This window comes from Muscardinus avellanarius (assembly GCF_963383645.1).
Source record: "Muscardinus avellanarius genome assembly, chromosome: 3".
NCBI classification, from domain to species: domain Eukaryota; kingdom Metazoa; phylum Chordata; class Mammalia; order Rodentia; family Gliridae; genus Muscardinus; species Muscardinus avellanarius.
Window position 1 is genome coordinate 105,055,676 of NC_137788.1, and position 19,610 is coordinate 105,075,285.

Here is a 19,610-nt window from a genome sequence, read left to right on the forward strand (position 1 = left end):
TCCTTTCTCAGCAGTAGTCTTCCTGATCATCATGACCATCTTGAGAAACATCTGCTCTTCTTTCTGACCTGGTTACTGTAGGAAAGGACTCAGCAGCACAGCTTTTTTCAGTGGAGGAAGGAAAAGAAAGAAGCCTGAGGTGCGTGGCTTCGAGTTGTGTGGCTGCACTAGGTCACACAGACAGCAAGTCATCATATGAGTACAATTTTAAAAATGGAAAATTTGAGCTGGGCGTGGTGGCACACGCTTGTAATCCCAGTCCTTGGGAGGCTGAGACAGGAGGCTGAGACAGGAGGATCGCAGGTTCGTGGCCAGCCTCAGCTACTTAGTGAGACGCTCCATGACTTAGTGAGATCCTGTTTCAAAATAAAGAATAAAAAATAGGACTGGGGGTGTAGCTCAGAAGTAGAATGCCCCTGGGATCCATCCCTAGTACTGCAAAAATAAATAAATAAATAAATAAAGACTGGAGAGTGTAGCTCAGAGATAGAACACCCCTGGGTTCCATTCCTAGTTCTGCAAAAATTAAGAAAAATATTTTTAACCGGAAAATTTGTTATGTGTTTGTACTTAAAATGTGTTGTGGAAAGAGATAAAGCCCAAGAAAAAAGGGTAGCCAAGTATGAAAAAAAAACAATAAAAACCACTTTGGAGGTTGACTTGAAAGTGGATTTTCTCTTCTCCCTCACAGGCCTTCTTCAAGCCGTTGTCCGAGTACACGGGCACGTTTGACACTCAGCCTTCCTTCCTTTCTTCCTCCCTCCTTCTGGTAGCACCTGATTCTTCTACTCTAAGTCATAGGAATCTATTTGTTTCTAATATTCCTTTTTTCTTTTTTTTTCTTTTTGGTACTAAAGGCTGAGCCCAGGGTCATTCTACCTCTGAGTTACACTCCAGCCTTATTTTTATTTTGAAACAGGGTTCTCACTAAGTTGCTGAGGCTGACCTCGAACCTGTGATCTTCCTGTCTCAGCCTCCTGAGTACTGGGATAATGCTTTTAATAGCCCATTGACTTTCTTCTATAGTTTCTTGAGTAGAACAGATACTGAAGGTTAAAAATAGAGTCTCTATCCAATATACTGTTGTTCCTATGCAAAAGGTAGCCGTGAGGAGGACCAGTAGGTAATGTGCATGTTGGTTTGGTAGCTGGTTGTAGGATGCAGCAGCCTGCCTCTCTGACATACCTCTGATATCTGTATTTTTCCTTGCTCAGCTGCTAATTTTGTGTTGAGCATTATATAAGCATGCAGTTCATTTTAAAACAGAACTTTAGTTTTTCAGATGATCATATTTCTGCCTTGTCAAAAGATGATTGACTGGACTTGTGACGTTTCCATTAAGCTTAAGATTCAATTAATTCAAGGGACATGCTAAAAATCACCTTTAAAACTCATCTTCAAGCTTTCCTGCCTGTTGATCTCATCCATCCTGCTGGCTTCACGTAATTCCTGCTCACGGACGACTCAGTCTGGATCCCCTCCTTTCCGGGTCTCCGGGTCCAGCGTGAATGCATGTTCTCCCCACTCCGTGCAGGGCTTTAATGGGCCTTCCCACTGCCCTTTGCCACCTCCACTGCACCCTCTGTATTGCAGCCAGGGCAGCTTTTATTGACCTGCATCTATACTTTGTCACTTAATAAAACACTGCTTATTCTTAGTCCCTGAGTCATAAAAGCCCAAAGATTCAATGAAAAGCATCCCCAGTGCTTCACTAGTGTCTCAGTCCTCCTCACCTCTGTGCGCCTACCTTTTGTCCCCTTTAAGAGCTGGAAGGCTCCGCGTCGCACCTGGTGCTGTGCGCACACCTGTATTTGCCATATTTATGGGCCTCTCATCTTTTATGTTAGAGGTACCTGCTGTTGGGTCGGCCCCAGCGGTGCCTGCTTTGCTCCCAGGTCTGTTTTCTTCAGGTGAGTGAATGATGGCCTCGGTGCTTTTAATGGCATGGCCCGCGAATCCTTTTGGAAAATAGAGTGTAATAAATGCTCAACTCATGAACTAAAGTTAGTGATTGTGGTGAGTTTATGAACGAAAATACAGATGTTGGTTATAAAACAAAAATAGATTTAGATAGGTCAGCCTAAGAGACTGAATATATTTGTTTTTAGATTCCTCCTATTCTGTTACTGTACATGAAAATCAAAACGGATTTTCTGCTTTTTCAATTTAAAAATGATTTTTCAATTTGAAAGGAATTTGTATAGACTGAACATTCATTCTATAGCATTAGATTTGGTCCGCCATTAACAATAATAAGAAGAAAAGCATTAACTTAATAAACTCTAGGCAATAAGGGCTTAAATGATTTCCAAATTTGTGATTTTAGCAGGGTGGTGGCACACGCTTGTAATCCCCACGCTTGGGAGGTGGAGACAGGAGGATCGCGCAGGTTTAAAGCCAACCACGCTGGCTTAAGAGACCCTGATTCCAAAAAAATTTTTTTTTTTTTTTTTTTTTTTTTTTTGGTGGTACTGGGATTCCTGGAAGCCCTTCTACCTCCGGGCTTCACTCCCAGACCTATTTTATATATTTTTTGAAACAGGGTCTCTTAAGCCAGCCCGGCTGGCTTCAAACCTTCCCGATCCTCCTGTCTCCGCCTCCCAAGTGCGGGGATTACAAGCATGCACCACCACGCCCAGCCCCTGTTTACAAATTTTAAAAAATATAAGAAAATAGGTCTGCGAGTGTAGCCTGGAGGAAGAAGGGTTTCCAGGAACCCCAGTTCCTGGAATAAATAAATAAATAATAAATAAATAAATAAATAAAAACATATTTGTGATTTTAAAGTTTAAAGCCATTTATTTATTTATTTATTTATTTATTTATTTATTTATTTGTGGTACTGGGGTAGAACCCAGGGGCTTATCTACCTCTGGGCTATACTTCCAGACCTATTTTATACTTTATTTGGAAACAGGGTCTCTTAATAGCGAGGCTGGCTTCGAACCTGTGTGAGCCTCCTGTCTCAGCCTCCCAAGTGCTGGGATTACAAGTGTGCGCCACCATGCCCGGCTAAAGCCTCATATTTAAAACACACATTTCCTGGGAATGTCAGGGCCATACTATTTAGGTTTATTATAGTTTAATTTTCATTGTGCTAGTATATCCTGGTTTGGGTTTTGCCCTGCCACTAAGATTGACCAATAAGGCAAGAAAATGAACTAGCAACTGAGTCTTGCCTGGTAGACCTCTTTCCCAAATGATAAAAATAGTTGCACCATTGTGTTTTCTTTAATACCATAGGAATCACTGTCCTAGTTATCTTGTCTGAGCTTTGACAAAACCTTTTGATCACATACAAGGTATGAGATATACATATAAGTGACTTTGAAAAATACTTAAAATTGAAAGCAAACAAAACATTTAAGCCATAATTCTGGGAGCTGGGGGCTGTGGAAATCTGGTGCACAACATATTGTCCTCAACCCTTGAGTTAGTATCTCTGCACCAACCGTCTGCTGTTCATCTAGATCTGCTAGGGAGATCTACTGGGTCACAGCTTCACATTCTCTACTTTGCCATTTTAAAATCCACTTTGCAATTTTTCTATGAGTTTCCGAATGTATTCCAGGAGAAATGGGGAGCTACATTAGCCCAACCAGCACTGACTTGAGGAAAACTTACTAGAAATTACTTTGACACTTGGAACTGGGAGCCTGAAAATCAGAATTTGGAATTTGCTGGCCAAACATCCCTTGGGCTATTTTCTCCTAGAACTAGCATCCAAGTTGACAGTTATCTGGTTGCTGGAAGCGTGGTATTATAGCCTTTTTGATGGATTTGAGAAGTTTTCCAAATGTCATCAACAGAGTAATTGATTACAGAGTAGCCAAATTAGCCATTTCTTACTGATTAAGCACTAAAAAGATGAGTGTGGACCTAGCTATGTTGGCCATATAAATAGACTATCAAAAATTGAGGTGCAGAATAGTCAAGGCTTAAGTTATGGGGCAGATTTTATTGTTTTTTGGGTTTTTTTTTTTTGTGGTACTGGGGTTCCTGGAAGCCCTTCTACCTCCGGGCTACACTCCCACGGGCTACACTCCCAGACCTATTTTTTAACTTTATGTGGAAACAGGGTCTCTTAAGCCAGCGAGGCTGGCTCCGAACCAGCGCGATCCTCCTGTCTCAGCCTCCCAAGCGCGGGGATTACAAGCATGCACCACCACGCCCGGCTCTACAGGGCAGATTTTAAAAGCAGGAAAATTCCAAAGTGAACACTAAAGCATGAAAAACATAAAAGCAAATGTTTGAGTTTCAAGGTATTAAAAACAAGTACATTATTCCTGTGACCAATATAGGTCTGTCTTTTCTAGAACAACCCAGTGTCTAATATTAATTCCTTTTTAGACCTGGAAATATGTCATCATAGCTATTTTTCATGAGTCAAAAATTCTTCCATTGAGCTGGGTGTGGTGGTGCACGTTTGTAATCCCAGCGCTTGGGAGGCTGAGACAGGAGGATCACACAGGTTCAAAGCCAGCCTCGGCTACTTAGTGAGGCTCTCAGCAACTAGGTGAGACCCTGTTTTCAAATAAAGTATAAAATAGGTCTGGAAGTATAGCCCGGAGGTAGCAAAGCCCCTGAGTTCCACCCCCAATGCCACAAAAAAATAAAAAGTAAATTCTTTCATAGAAATATCCATGTATTCCAGATAAATTATTTTCCCCAAAATAAAAATTCTTCAAATGCTAGAGCTCTTTTCATCTCTTTTATATGAAACTTTAGAATGTATCATCCCTTCCTTTATAGATCCTTAAATCAAGGCATATTAACGTGATATAATAGTTTTCAATGACCAAGACCATACTTCACATGGAGGTCTGGAGGAGGTGAGAGGGTGTTTGAGCAGAGGCCCTAGAGGGAGTGAGATAGATAACTAAGGGGGGTAATCTGAGCATGAGTAGGATGCACAGAGTCAAGGTTTTAGAGGTGACACTATTATTGAAGATGGTAACCTGATTGTCTATGAAAATCCAAATACTTAAATATACAATTCCTAGGGTGTTATCAAAGACTTGAGCACCTTCCAGTTTTCTACTTCACCATCCCTAAAGTATAGCCTTGTCCATCACGTACCTGTAATAGAGATTTTTTTTTTTTTTTTTTGGTGGTACTGGGGTTCCTGGAAGCCCTTCTATCTCCGGGCTACACTCCCAGACCTATTTTTACATTTTTTTTTTATTTGGAAACAGGGTCTCCTAAACCAGCGCGCATGGCTGGCTTCGAACCTGCGCGATCCTCCTGTCTCTGCCTCCCAAGCGCGGGGATTACAAGCGTGCGCCACCACGCCCGGCCTATAATAGAGATTTTACAAAGATCTCCAGCTTTCATCTGGGCATTCTAAACAGTGGACAGGAAGAAGAGGCCAAGGGAAAACCAGCTGACTCATAAAGCGAGTTCCTGGGAGCTGTTGCCTGACACCACTGCCCAGAACTTGAAACATGGCCGTACCAGAACTCTAAAGGAGACTGGGACATTTTTAGTTTTTATTCTAGGTAGTCACATGCCCTATTCTGTTAATATTCTGGTATTCTGGTATTCTGTTAATATGGAAGAAGAATGGATGTTTCAATGACACTGTCATCACTGCCTAAGGAAAGTGTTGTCACACAGTTGGCTAATTCAATCTTCAGATGAATTTCCACCTTCTAAATGTTCCACTACCTCCCAGTAGTGCCACAGGCTGGTAGCCACACCTGTAACTTATGGGTCCTTGGGTGGCATTTAAGATCTGAAACATAGTACTCCTCCAAGTACTTTCCTCTACAAGTTTTTTTTTTTTTTTTTGTGGTACTGGGGTTCCTGGAAACCCTTCTACCTCCGGGCTACACTCCCAGACCTATTTTTATACTTTTTTAAAATTTGGAAACAGGGTCTCTTAAGCCAGCACGACTGGCTTTGAACCTGCGTGATCCTCCTGTCTCCGCCTCCCAAGTGCAGGGATTACAAGCGTGCGCCACCACACCCGGCTTTTCCTCTACAAGTTTATCTTCTCTGCAGAATTGTTCTCGTCACCTGCATAATGCTCAAATATATGCCATCTTTATTATTGTGTGTGTGTGTGTGGTAGTGGTGATTGAACCCAGAGGCATTCTATCTTTGAACTACACTCCCAGCCTGTTTTAATTTCTAATTTAGAAACAGGGTCTCGCTATGTTGAGAGTCTTACTGCTTGCTGAGGCTGTTCTCAAACTTGTGATCCTCCTGTCTCACCTTCCCAAGTACTGGGATTATAAGCAAGTGTCACCACGCCCGGCTTATGCCATTTTTAATAAAGCATATCAAAAACCAAGTGTGGTGTTGCATGCTTGTAATCCCAGCATTGGGAGGCTGATACAGGAGGATTGTGGTTCGTGGCCAGTCTCAGCTACTTAGGCTCTATGCAACTCAGTGAGACCCTGTTTCAAAATAAAGAATAAAACGTAGAGCTGGGGGTGTAGCTCAGAGGTAGAATGCTCCTGGGATAAGAAAGAAAGAAAGAAGAAAGAAAGAAAGAAAGAAAGAAAGAAAGAAAGAAAGAAAGAAAGAAAGAAAGAAAGGGAAAAAGCATATCAATAACTGCTGGGCATGGTGTGCACACTTGTATTTTCAGTACTTGGGAGGCTGACAGGAAGATTGCAGATTCAAGGCCAGCCTCAGCTACTTAGTGAGGCCCTCTGCAACATTGTGAGACCCTGTTTCAAAATAAGGAATAAAAAATAGGACCAGGGGGTATTGCTCAGAGGTAGAATAATCCTGGGTTCAATCTCTAGTACTGCAAAAAAAAAAAAGCCTATCAATAACCCATGATCTCACATACCTGCCCAGATACTGTCACATTTCTTGGCTCACCTTCATGGCAAACCTTCTTGAAACCTGCAACCTGCAATTCTTCAACCTCTCCCAATTCAGTATTCTCTAGTCTGGCTCCCATTCTCACTCCATTGAATTGAGGCTTTTTAAGTGTCCGCTTTGCTCCAGATGGGCATGTCACGCCTCTGTCGCCATCTTCCTTGACCTCCAGTGTAGCATTCAACATACTGGACTATCCCCTCCTCTCAGAATCAGATTTCCTCTCCTCGCACTCTCCGGTTTTCTTGCTGCCTCTCCGAGTTCTTCTTCTGAGTTTTCTACACTGGTCCAGCCTCTGCTTGTGGGAGCGCCTGGACTCCAGCCCTGAGCCGTCTTCTCTATCTGTAGTTTCATAACCACTCAGAGCCTCTTCCATGAGCTGGACTCTTGTCCCAGTGCTTGCTTTGCTGAGCTGCTTCAATGTTTTATGCGCATGCTCTGTATGGACATGTCTAAACAGAACCTTGACTCCTCACCACATAAGTCACATGTCTTGCAGCCTTTTCCATCTCCATAAATGTCACAACCACCCACGAGTGGCCAACACTCGGGTTCTGCTCCTCTTCCACCCTCCACTTCAGCCGGTCCTGCCATTATGCCTGCGCAGAGAAATATACCAGTGCCTAGGTCCTCCCTCCTGTGGTCCGAGAAACTCAGGCCCCTTCCAGGTTTGGCGTTTACCACCCCATTCATGTTGCATCCTAAATGCTTTGCTGCTTTGAAATTCTCAAGCCAGGCATGGGGGTGCACGCTTGTAATCCCAGCATTTGGGAGGCTGAGACAGGAGGATCACGGTTCACGGACAGCCTCAAGTACTTAGTGAGGCCATTTGCAACTAAGTGAGACCTTGTTTCAAAATAAAAAAATAGGGCTGGGGGCGCCTGTCAGTGGTAGAATGCCCTTGGGTACCATCCCCAGTACTGGAAAAAAAAAAAAAAGGAAAAAGAAATTTTTTCCACCAGATAAACTAACTTATTTAAGCTCAGCCCTGCAAAGTATCAATCAGGACATGTATAAAATACATCAAATTTTTTTTTTCCAAAGTGTGACAAGGATAGCTTTTAGAACAATTTGGAACAATTCCTAGTGATCCTCACAGCCATCTGAAACCACATTAGCATAAACCTTTCTTTCCACATTTCTGTCAGCATTCTGGTTTTCTGTACCTACCCCAATCCTACCAGATTTGCGTGTTAAGCTCTGTTTAAATATTCTATGTGTTTCTTAGCCTGCTCTTCAAATCAGTTCTCCTGTAAGCCAGTTCCAAAGGTCCCTCCACATCGTCAGGTATGGCTGTGGTCGATGGCCCCACTCCTCGTACCACTTTTCTTTGTTGGTCAGTTTTCTGTCATTATAGCAAAATATCTGAGATAATTAACTTATAAAAATAAAAGGTTTTCCTGGTTTATGGTTTTATTTCTTACTTTTGATTTAATTTTATAAGATTTATTATTATTTTGTGATGCTAAGGATCCAGTCCAGGGTTTCCCACATGCTAGTCAAGCAGTCTACCACTGAGCTACATACCCAGCCCTGACTCACGGCTCTAGAAATTCCAATCCATGATCAGGTAGACCAGTTGCCTCTAGACTTCTGGTGGAGTGCTGGATGGTAGTGGCTGGGAGTGTATTGTGAAGTGAATTGCTCATGTCAGGGCCAGGATGCAAAAGATGAAGAGGAAGGGGATGGAGTTCCATAGTCCTCTTCAAGGGCTACACCACCAATGACCTAAATACCTCCCATTAAACCCTGCCTCCTAAATGTCCCACTTCCCCCTGCTATTAACACCCTTCTGACCACGCCTTTGCCACATGGGTCTTTGGGGCATCAGCCATCCAAACTTCAGCAAAAGTCTAGAAAAAGCAACTAAGCAGCTGATTAACCTTGTTAAAAATTACATGTAGAGCTGGGCGTGGTGGTGCACACTTGTAATCTCAGCATTTGGGAGGCTGAGATGGGAGGATCACGATTCTCAGAAAGCCTCAGCTACTTAGTGTGAGGTCATCATCTTTGTTTCTTTGTTTTGTTTTTTGGTGGTACTGGGGTTCCTGGAAGCCCTTCTACCTCTGGGCTACACTCCCAGACCTATTTTTATATTTTTATTTGGAAACAGGGTCTCTTAAACCAGCAAGGCTGGCTTCGAACCTGCACGATCCTCCTGTCTCTGCCTCCTAAGTGTGGGGATTACAAGCATGCGCCACCATGCCCAGCAGGTCATCATCTTTATATATGTCCCCATTTTTTAGTCTTTTTTTTCTTCATAGAGATGTTCTGAAGGTGTCTTGTCTTTAGCAATCCAGGCTTATAGAAAATATAAGGAGAAAGAGAAATTAGATGTGCTTTCTGAGTCATCATGACTGGTTTCCAAGCATGGGACAAGGGTGGGGAGGAAAGGTGGAGAAGGGCAACCAGGAAGGATAGCAACTTGCAAGTTCCAGACAAGGAGGACTTCTTCATACACTCATCATGGCTCCCTCTAGGGAAGGAGACTGGAAGAGGAAAGTTGAGCAGTCGGCTTGTTCTCTGAGGTTGTTTCTGTGGTATAGGTACACTCTTATCCTGTAGCCAAATTCCACTAGCATATCACTAGTCAGACTTCAGATAACAGTGCTTGAAGTACAAGATGATAGATTTTTCTAAGTTTTCCTAAGTTGCCCTAAAGTAGAAAATAATGGCAGATGAGGAATTTTTTATTGTGGTAAGTATATATAACATAAAGCTTACTATTTTAATCATATTTAAGTGTACAACTCAATGGCTTTAAGTACATTCACACTGTTCTACAACCATCACCATGGTCCATCTCCAGGACTCTATTCACACTGAATAATGACTCCCTGTTCCCGCTCCCTCTGGCTCCTGGTAAGCACTATTCTACTTTGTGTCTCTGTGTAGCTACCTCAGATAAGTGGATGCTCCACTGAATTCTGCTTAATAGTGGGCCCTGTGGTGGAGGAGTTATTACCATGTACAAGTTTTTATTGTACATTACTAACTCTGTCCATCTCTTTCACTGTGACCTAAACATCTCTCTTTTGTTTTTTTTCTTCTTCTAGTGGTTTTTAATTGCCAATAGATCATACAAAGTCAGCGTGGCGAGCTCCTTTTTCTTCAGCGGTGTGTTTGTTGGTGTTATCTCTTTTGGCCAGCTTTCAGATCGCTTTGGAAGGAAAAAAGTCTATCTCACAGGTAATCTGTTAGAGTGTTCATGAACTGAATATGAGGATCTATTTTCTTAAGGTTCTTAAGAAAATAACAGGGGATCTATTTCCTCAAAGTTCTTGAGGAATTGTCCTGGAGGATACAGACTTTATTTTTATTATACTGGCCAGAGACCAAACTGTGGCAAGAATTGGGTCTCCATAACCTTGCAGGGAACCCAGTTCTAACTCTGAAAATGCATCTGTACTGAGGCACTTTATGCAAATACAGGTTGAATATCTCCCACCTGGTTAAAGCCAGATACTTGTGTTGAAATTTTTTATAAATTATGGTACTTTTTTTCCCCTGTGGTACTAGAGACGAAACCCAGGGGCATTCTACCTCAGAGCAACACACTCAGCCCTATTTTTTATTCTTTATTTTGAAACAGGGTCTCACTGAGTTGCAGTGGCCTCACTAAGTAGCTGAGGCTGGCTTCGAACCTACATGATCCTCCTGTTTCAGCCTCCCAAATGCTGGGATTACAAGCGTGCACCACCACGCCCGGCTACGATGGTACTTTTTGTAACCCCCAAATTGCAATCTGTGCTGTGTTCCTAAGGAAAGCAGCAGCAGACTGAGACAGTCTTCTATATCCATCTCCTGGTATCTCTCCATGTTGATTCATTTCAAACAAGCTCTACATGGCTTAGTGTAGTTCTCTTGACAAGCTGAGTATAAGCGAGGATTTTCAATTTCTAGCATTATTATGAATAATTGAAAACTGTGTGTGATTGACAGAAATTGTAGAACAAGAAAAGGGAACCTGTTTTTCTCTACAGTTTTCAAGAAAAACTGTTCGAAAAAAATATAGCCCAGAAAATTCAAGTTTACGAAGGCTTATTTTACAAACTAATGAATATAATTTATTACTTTCATCCAATTCTACTTTGCCTCTGAATCACTGAATATTGTTCCTCCCTTTCTAGGTTTCGCTCTTGACATCTTATTTGCTATTGCAAATGGATTTTCCCCCTCATATGAGTTCTTTGCTGTCACTCGCTTCTTGGTGGGCATGATGAATGGCGGGATGTCCCTGGTGGCCTTTGTCTTGCTAAACGAATGCGTGGGCACCGCCTACTGGGCACTTGCAGGTACTACCTAAATCCATGCACATCTGGGCCTGGTGAGTGGCTCCAGAAAACCTTGCAGGGAACCCAGTTTAACTCTGAAAATGCATCTGTACTGAGGCACTTTATACAAATACAGGTTGAATATCCCTTATCTAAAATGCATGGGACCAGCCGGGCGTGGTGGCGCACGCTTGTAATCCCCGCGCTTGGGAGGCAGAGACAGGAGGATCACTCAGTTTCGAAGCCAGCCATGCTGGCTTAAGAGACCCTGTTTCCAAATAAAAATATAAAAATAGGTCTGGGAGTGTAGCCCGGGGGAGCGTAGCCAGAGGTAGAAGGGCTTCCAGGAACCCCAGTACCACCAAAAAAATAAAAATTAAAATAAAAAATTAAATCAAATAAAATGCATGGGACCAACAGTGTTTCAGATTTCAGAGATTTTTTCAGATTTGGGAATGTTTTCATAGTTGTAATGAAATATCTTGGAATGGGACCCAACCCTAAGCACAGAACTCATCTACATTATATTTGCCGCTTATACACATAGCCTGAAGGCAATGTTATACAGTATCTTTAGAGTGACCATATCACAGGAGGTCAATGTCCTATTTGAAGTATCATGTCCGTGCTCGAACAGTTTTAGATTTTACAACATTTCAGATTTTGGATTCTCAGAGCGGGGACATGCAGTCTGTATTAGATTTGAGTTCCCGAGTTTGCCCTGTGTGACATCAGGGGAGTCATTTTGTTCAAATTCCTCGACATTTATAAAGTCTCCCCAGGGCCTGTGTCACAGATGGAGACCTCGCCTCCCACTCCCGGCCTGTCTACAGATTGCTGCAGAGAGTGTCCGTTTCCTCAGACGGCATCAACTGCTTTTTGTATTAAAGAGGGAAATAATGCAGAGATAGGAAGTACTAGAAACTGCTTTCTTGGAAACTTATTAGATTTTATTAACTCCTTGTTTCATAGCCTTTCTTATTTTTACTCTTTTTTTTTTTTTTTTTTTTTTTTTTTTTTTGCAGTACTGGGGATGGAACCCAGGACCCAGGGACATTCTACTTCTGAGCTACACCCCAGCCCTATTTTTTATTCTTTATTTTGAAACAGGGTCTCACTGGGTTGCAAAGGGCCTCACTAAGTAGTAGCTGAGGCTGTCAGCTCAGAAGTAGAATGCCCCTGGGTTCCATCCCCAGTACCAAAAAAAAAAAAAAAAAAAAAAGGAAGGAAGGAAGGAAGGAAGGAAGGAAGGAAGTAAAAAGCAAACTGCCATAGTAGAGCCTGATGCTTTGATGAATGTTTTGATGGCATTCGAGACCAGGATGAGAGAATTCTCTGGTGGTGGGGACTGGGACCTGGGGCCCAGGACAAAAGGAAAGGGATGGAGCCTGGAACACTTTGGGGAGAGCTTCTTTCTCTACTCTCCAAGTACCAGGGTCTTGCCCAGAAGTTTGTCCTTGGCCTTTCTTTTTAAGCCAGTTTCTCTCCAGCACAGTCTTACACACCCTTATGGCTTCAGATCCACTTGTGCACTGTGAGAGGCTGGAAAAACTGTACTTGATAATTAAATAATATTTGCAGTACCTGTATAATACTGTGTGAAGTATGCACAGAAAAGGTCCCAGTATAGATTGAACGAATATATTTCTAATTAGCTTATAGTGAGGCCCTTAACAAGAATAAGGTTTATTGAAAGTTACTGAGAACTGGGAAATGAAATAAAATACTACAACTATAAAGATTTGATACTTTCATATTTTTATATTTTCTTGATATCTTTTTTTAAAAAACTGATTCACAAGTCAAACAAAAAATAGATAGTCCCAGCCACCTGAAAGCAACCACGCTTAACACATTGCTCTGTGTCTTTCCTGAGCCCTTTCCTGTGCAGATCTGTTCCATAGCCCCGACTCCTAAGCACTTGGGGTACGATGGGTGGACAAGACGGGATGGGTGAGGGAGGTTCCCTTGCTATCATGAAGCTTGTCCTTTAATGAGGAGAAAATACCAAGCCATTTCATAAAATTTTAAGGACAGTAAAGAAAAATAAATGGGACAATGAGCTAGACAGGGATTTAGGAGTAGTTACACTCAAGAGGATGGTTAGAGAAAACCTCAGTGAATGACAGGAAGACCCTGTCAGTGAAAGTCTAGACAAGAACTGTCAGCAAAAGAATGGCGAGGACCAAGGCCTGAGGCTTGGGAGCTTCTCGGAGGGCATGAAAGGATGCCTGGGGTTACAGATGAAAGTTAGGGGAGGAGGGAGGTGATGTAAGGTTGGGAGGGGCCCCATGACCTAAAGCCCCTGAGGAGCCAAATGATCAAGTGACCAAAGGATCAAGGTTCGCAGACAGCCTCGGCTACTTAGGGAGGCCCTTCATAACTCAGTGAGACCCTGTTTCAAAAAAAATAAAAGAAGACTACATAAATAGGATCGGGAGCATACCTAGGAGGTAGAGGTAGAATGTCCCTGGGTTCTATTTCCAGTACTAAAAAAAAAAAAAAAAGTTTGCTCTAGTAGGCTCATGAAGAATACATAAGAGGAGAAAGTAGAAATTGAAGGATCACTTTAGAGGCTGTGCAGTTGCCATGTGCAGCCCACAGTGGTTCAGACGAGGAGAGGAAGAGGAGGAGGATGGAGAGGAAGAGGAGAAGGGGGAGAATAGGAAATAGGAGGAGAAAGAGGGGTAGGAAGGGATGATTGAGCGGGTGGGACACGACCTCCTGTCTGAAAACTGGGCATCCTTCAGGAAACGAAGCCAGAGCTATACGCTATTGTCTAACCAGCCCCAACTGAGCTTTCACTGAGTACAAAGTGAACAGGAGCGGCAGACTTGAAATTAATTAAAAGTATGCAGAAACTAAATCCCAAACAAAACAAGTATAAGTATCAAAAGTACAAAGCCACCGCGATACTCCACAATTATAAAATGCAGAAGTGGTGATTTGAAGTGTTCAATTTCTTTTCTTCTTTTCTTTCCTTTCTTTTTTTTTTTTTTTTTTTTTTGTGGTACTGGGGATGGAATCCAGGGGCTTTCTACCTCTGGGCTACACTTCCAGACCTATTTTATTTTAAATATTTTATTAGAAACAGTGTCTCACTAAGTTGCTGAGAGCCTCACTAAGTAGCCGAGGCTGGCTTCGAAACTGTGCGATCCTCCTGTCTCGGCCTCCCAAGCGCTGGGATTGCAAGCGTGCGCCACCACGCCCGGCTGAAGTGTTCACTTTTTAATTAGTGATATGAACTAAGTAACAGCGTTATCACATCTACAGCTCTAGCGTCATTTCCAGACATCCATGTGCAGCTTCTTGCTAAACATTAGATATGACTGTCTGTGGCCCTTTAAATGCCGATGCTTTCTTTCCACCTAAATCAACATGGTCTTCTGGGACCTCTGCTCATAGGAATGTCATCACAGTATGTAAGGCCATCAGTTAGCTACCTGTGAATCATTTCCTCTCGTCCATCGTATCCAGCTGAGGCTAATTCTTAATGGTTGTGCTAGAGATTCAACTCCTAGGAGCCTATCTATGGAGAGAAATCATTTGATTCACATAACCAGGCCATGGAATCAGGTCCTAGTGATGCAGGGAGCAGGAAATCTGATGCTTTTTCCCCTGCTCCCATCCTCTCTCAAAGTTTCCTTTGCTCAGTCAGAAATGGGCCCAGTAGCCAGCCGTGGTGGCGCACGCTTGTAATCCCAGTACTTGGGAGGCTGAGACAGGAGGATCGCACTGGTTCGAAGCCAGCATCAGCTACTTAGTGAGGCTCTCAGCAACTTAGTGAAACCCTGTTTCCAAACAAAATATAAAATAGGTCTGGGAGTGTAGTCCGGAGGTTTGTAATCTCAGCATTTAGGAGTGAGTCAGGAAGATTATGGTTTGAGAACAGCCTCAGGTACTACTTAGTGAGGCCCTTTGCAATTCAATGAGACCCTGTGTCCAAAAAAAAAAAAAAAGAAAAGAAAAGAAAAGAATAAAAAATAAGGCTGGGGGTGTAGCTCAGTACCTCAAAAAATTAAAATAAAATAACATAAAAATAGCAGTTATAGAAAGTGTATCAAAGACATAGCGCTTACAAGGATACTTGGCAAGTCAAGTGTGTTTAATTCCTATCCCAAAACTTATCTCAAAAAAACATAGAAGCCAGACGTGGTAGTGCATACTCATAATCCTAGTACTTGGGAGGCTGAGACAGGAGGATTGCAGGTTTGCAGCCAGCTTCAGCTACTTAGTGAGATCCACTACAACTTAATGATATCCTGTTTCAAAATTTAAAAATATAGGACTGGGGTTGTAGCTCAAAAGTAGAATGCTCCTGGGTTCAATTCCTAGTACCACACAAACAAACAAAAAAAATGCCTAAGAATTCTTTAAAAATCTATGGTTGAGCAGGCATGGTGGCGCACACTTGTAATCCCCGCGCTTTGGAGACGGAGACAGGAGGTTCATGCAGGTTCGAAGCCAGCATCACTGGCTTAAGAGACCCTGTTTCCAAATAAAAAAGTATAAAAAATGGTCTGGAAGTGTAGCCCGGAGGTAGAAGGGTTTCCAGGAACCCCAGTACCACCAAAAAAATAATAATAATAAATTTATGGTTGGTATTTCTCCATCAGCATGCTGGGGAAAATAATGTCATGCTCCAAGGAACTTACAGTCTACTTGGGAGAGAGGCAAAAACCAAATATAAAATATGGTACATCTAAGCCGGGCGTGGTGGCGCACGCTTGTAATCCCCACACTTGGGAGGCAGAGACAGGAGGATCGCACAGGTTCGAAGCCAGCTGCGCACGCTGACTTAGGAGACCCTGTTTCCAAATTTTAAAAAAAATGTAAAAATAGGTCTGAGAGTGTAGCCCAGAGGTAGAAGGGCTTCCAGGAACCCCAGTACCACCAAATATAAATATATATATATATATATATATATATATATATATATATTACATCTACAAATATAAAATATGGTACATCTAATGGTGGTAAATTAAGCAGAGAATGGCGGTAGGGAGAACTTGGGAGTGGGCTGTGATTTAAGGCAAGGATTTTAAGGATAGCCTCTGTGGTAAAGATGAAGACCCATCACTGCAGGAACCACACGACCTAATAACCATCCCACCCATGTGGCACAACTGTTTCCAAGCCGCAGCCACAAGTGCAGGTGGAGGTTGGCACAATATTCTGTGCAGAAGGCCTTCAGCCGAGCCCTGCCCGGGCATCTCATCTTCATGTGGTTTGTACTGATCTGCTCTTCCTCCATTTCCACTCACTCTCTGGCCTTTCTTGTCATTTTGTCTAATGATGCTGAACATTTGAGTAGACTCTAGCCTTGCTCCCCCGCTCCAGGGGCAGACCTCTCTGGAGGAAGGGGCTGGCTCCCTGAGTTGGGGTTGGAAATGGTGCTGCATGTTTCTTGGTGCTGGAAATGGGTGCATCCTCCAGTGACGGTTCTCTTCTCCCCAAATTAGGATCGATCGGCGGCCTCTTCTTTGCAGTTGGCATCGCGCAGTATGCCCTCTTGGGATACTTCATCCGCTCCTGGAGGACTCTGGCCGTCCTCGTTAACCTGCAGGGAACAGTGGTCTTTCTCTTGTCTTTGTAAGTAGACTTTCTTCTTCGAGTTCTAATGTAATAAGCAGAAGGGACTTGAGAGGATGCTGGTCAGGGAGCGGCATAATCCTTCGCAGGAACTTGCCTTCCCTGGCTCTTGGGAAGAGCTAACAGCCACAAAATTTCCAGTTATCAGCAACTCCTGGGAAGAGAGATGCTACTTAATCAATCCAGAATGCAGGTATTAGCCAGGCAGTACTTGAGAGGCTGAAAAGGAGGATCCCAGGTGCTAATCCAGCCCCAGCGACTTCATGAAGCTCTCAGCAACTTAGCAAGACCCTGTTTCAAATAAAAAATAAAATAAAATAGAGCAATAGAGCTAGGGGTGTAGTCTGGAAGTTATAATGCTTTCCTGGGTTCCATCCTCAGTACTACTACTAGAAAAAAAAAATACAAATATCTGTTGTTTAAAGTAACCTCTCAGTAGATTGCATTTCAACCTTCAAGTTATTGGCATAGTGAGACAATTTCTCTTTTAACCTAACTCCTCAAGCTTAAAGATCTTCATTCAGGCTACATCAGACCCTGGGTTAGCAGTGTGGACCTGTATGAGGTTGTAGAGCCAAGCGTTAAAACTGAATATGTCGACTACAGATGAGTCTCATTTCAGGGCCTCTAAATGTGGGCTTGGGCAGAGGGACTCAAGGCAGCTCAAGGCTGATTCCCTGGTCAGAGCCAGGTCACACTGCGGTGGTGACCTACCAACTCCAGCCCATTTCACTGATGTTTAAATGTGGCCTGTGCAAGGTTTTTCTTCCTGAAGGCATTTGATCCCCCCCACACACTCACACTGAGAATGGAACCCAGAGGCATTCTACCTCCAAGCTACACCCCCAGTCCTACTTATTTTAATTCTTGTTTGTTTGTTTGTTTGTTTGTTTGTTTTGTGTGGTACTGGGGGCTATTCTCCCAGATCTATTTTACACTTCATTTGGAAACAGGGTCTCACTAAGCTGCTGAGAGCCTCACTAAGTAACTGAGGCAGGCTTCGAACCTGTGCGATCCTCCTATCTCAGCCTCCCAAGCGCTGGGATTACAAGCGTGTGCCACCACACCCAGCTTAATTCTTTATTTTGAAACAGGGTCTAAGTTGCAGAAGGCCTCACTAAGTAGCTGAGACTGTCTGCAAACCTTGATCCTCCAGTCTCAGCCTCTTGAATACTGGGATTACAAGTGTGTGCCACCACACCCAGCTCATTTCTTTATAATTATTGATTCATATATTATGGTACTGATGATTGAACCCTTGGGGGTCTTCTACTTCTGGGCTCTCCCAGCCCTACTTTTTTTTCTTTGTGGTACTGGGGATTGGACCCAGGGACATTCTATCTCCAAGCTACACCCACAACCCTATATTTTATTTTATTTATTTTTATTTATTTATTTATTATTATTCTTTTTTGTGTGTGTGTGGTACTGGGGTTCCTGGAAGCCCATCTGCCTCCGGGCTACACTCCCAGACCTATTTTTACATTTTTATTTGGAAACAGGGTCTCTTAAGCCAGCAAGGCTGGCTTCGAACTTGTGCGATCCTCCTGTCTCTGCCTCCCAAGCACAGGGATTACAATCATGCGCCACCATGCCTGGCTTATTTTTTATTTTGAAACAGTGTCTTACTAAGTTGCTGAGAGCCTCACTAAGTAGCTGAGGCTGGTCGAAAACCTGTAATCCTCCTGTCTCAGCCTCCCAGGTTTTATAAGGATCACAAGCTTATGCCACCACACCCGGCTTATTTTATTTTTTGAGACACTAAGTTGCAGAGGGCCTTGCTAAATTGCTGAGGCTGGTCTCAAACCCATCTTCATATCTCAGCCTCCCAAGTACTGGGATTACAGGGGTGCTCTACCATGCCCGGGTCTGATCTCTAATTTTATCCATTAAATAAACACAGTTTTCAGCCCATGGTGTCAGCCTTCTTCTGTGTCATAAAGTAAGAGGGGAGCTGGGCGTGGTGGCAAGCATTTGTAATCCCAGCATTCGGGAGGCTGAGACAGGAGGATTGCTGTTCGTGGACAGCCTTAGCTACTTAGTGAGGCCCTCTGCAACTTAGTGAGACCCTGTTTCACAATAAAGAACAAAATATAGAGCAGGGGGGATGTAGCTTGGAGATCAGATGCTCCTGGGTACCATCTCCAGATGTGCAATAAATACATAAATAAAAAATAAAAAAATAAAGTAAGAGGGACCTGTGGTGATATTTAAATTCAGGTAGCTCTCTTAGTGGCTCATTATTCAGGTTCTGAATTAGTGGGCACTTAACTAAAATTTGTTTTCATCCTATCTTTGAAAGCAGGGGAATTGTTAAGTGCAGAAATGAATACAGTAGAAATAGTTAACCTGTATTAAAGAAAATCCAGTGAAGGTATTTAGTTATGTGAATTGGGGGGAGGCCATTTTATTAAGCAAGGAGACCCAGAGTACTTTATTGGCTTATATATTGCACATTTTCTTAAATAATAAATGAGCGTCTACTATTATTGAAGGGTCAGGAGTTAGTAAGCATTATTAACATCAGTTACTAAGCACTGATGAGTAAGTGTGTTTTCTTTTCAAATGTTTAACGAGGCCTGTGCTTCCTCACCCCATCTGGCTCTCTGGCAGGGATCTGAGCCACTCTGTTTTTCTTTTTCTGAGTTTTCAGTCTGCATTGGTTCCTGCTTGGTGCCAGGTGGGGACAGCTCCTCCCTGAGAAATGAATTCAGGCCCTGAACAAATAGAAAGCAGAAAGGAGGGGACACATGAGAATTAAATATGTCCTCAGTCCCTAACAAACCTGTAGTGTGAGGCTCCCCACACTCCGCCTCCAGGCTGCCTTCCTGACTGCCTCCCTTCCTGTGACCTCCTCTGCTCAGGTCACCAAGCTGCCCCCTACCCAGCTGCCTCTGCTCAGTGCTG

At 43.0% G+C, this 19,610-nt stretch overlaps 1 protein-coding gene across 1 annotated transcript in view; it reads left to right on the forward strand.

Annotated features, from left to right (window-relative positions):
• Positions 1-19,610, forward strand: part of SLC22A15 (solute carrier family 22 member 15) — a gene marked incomplete at both ends in the record, with an annotated part of 80,917 nt that overhangs the window by 29,473 nt on the left and 31,834 nt on the right. The window contains 3 exons of the mRNA XM_080692815.1: positions 9,891-10,023; positions 10,965-11,129; positions 16,574-16,703. Of these exons, the coding sequence (XP_080548941.1) occupies positions 9,891-10,023; positions 10,965-11,129; positions 16,574-16,703 (428 nt within the window). The remainder of the gene's footprint in view (positions 1-9,890; positions 10,024-10,964; positions 11,130-16,573; positions 16,704-19,610) is intronic.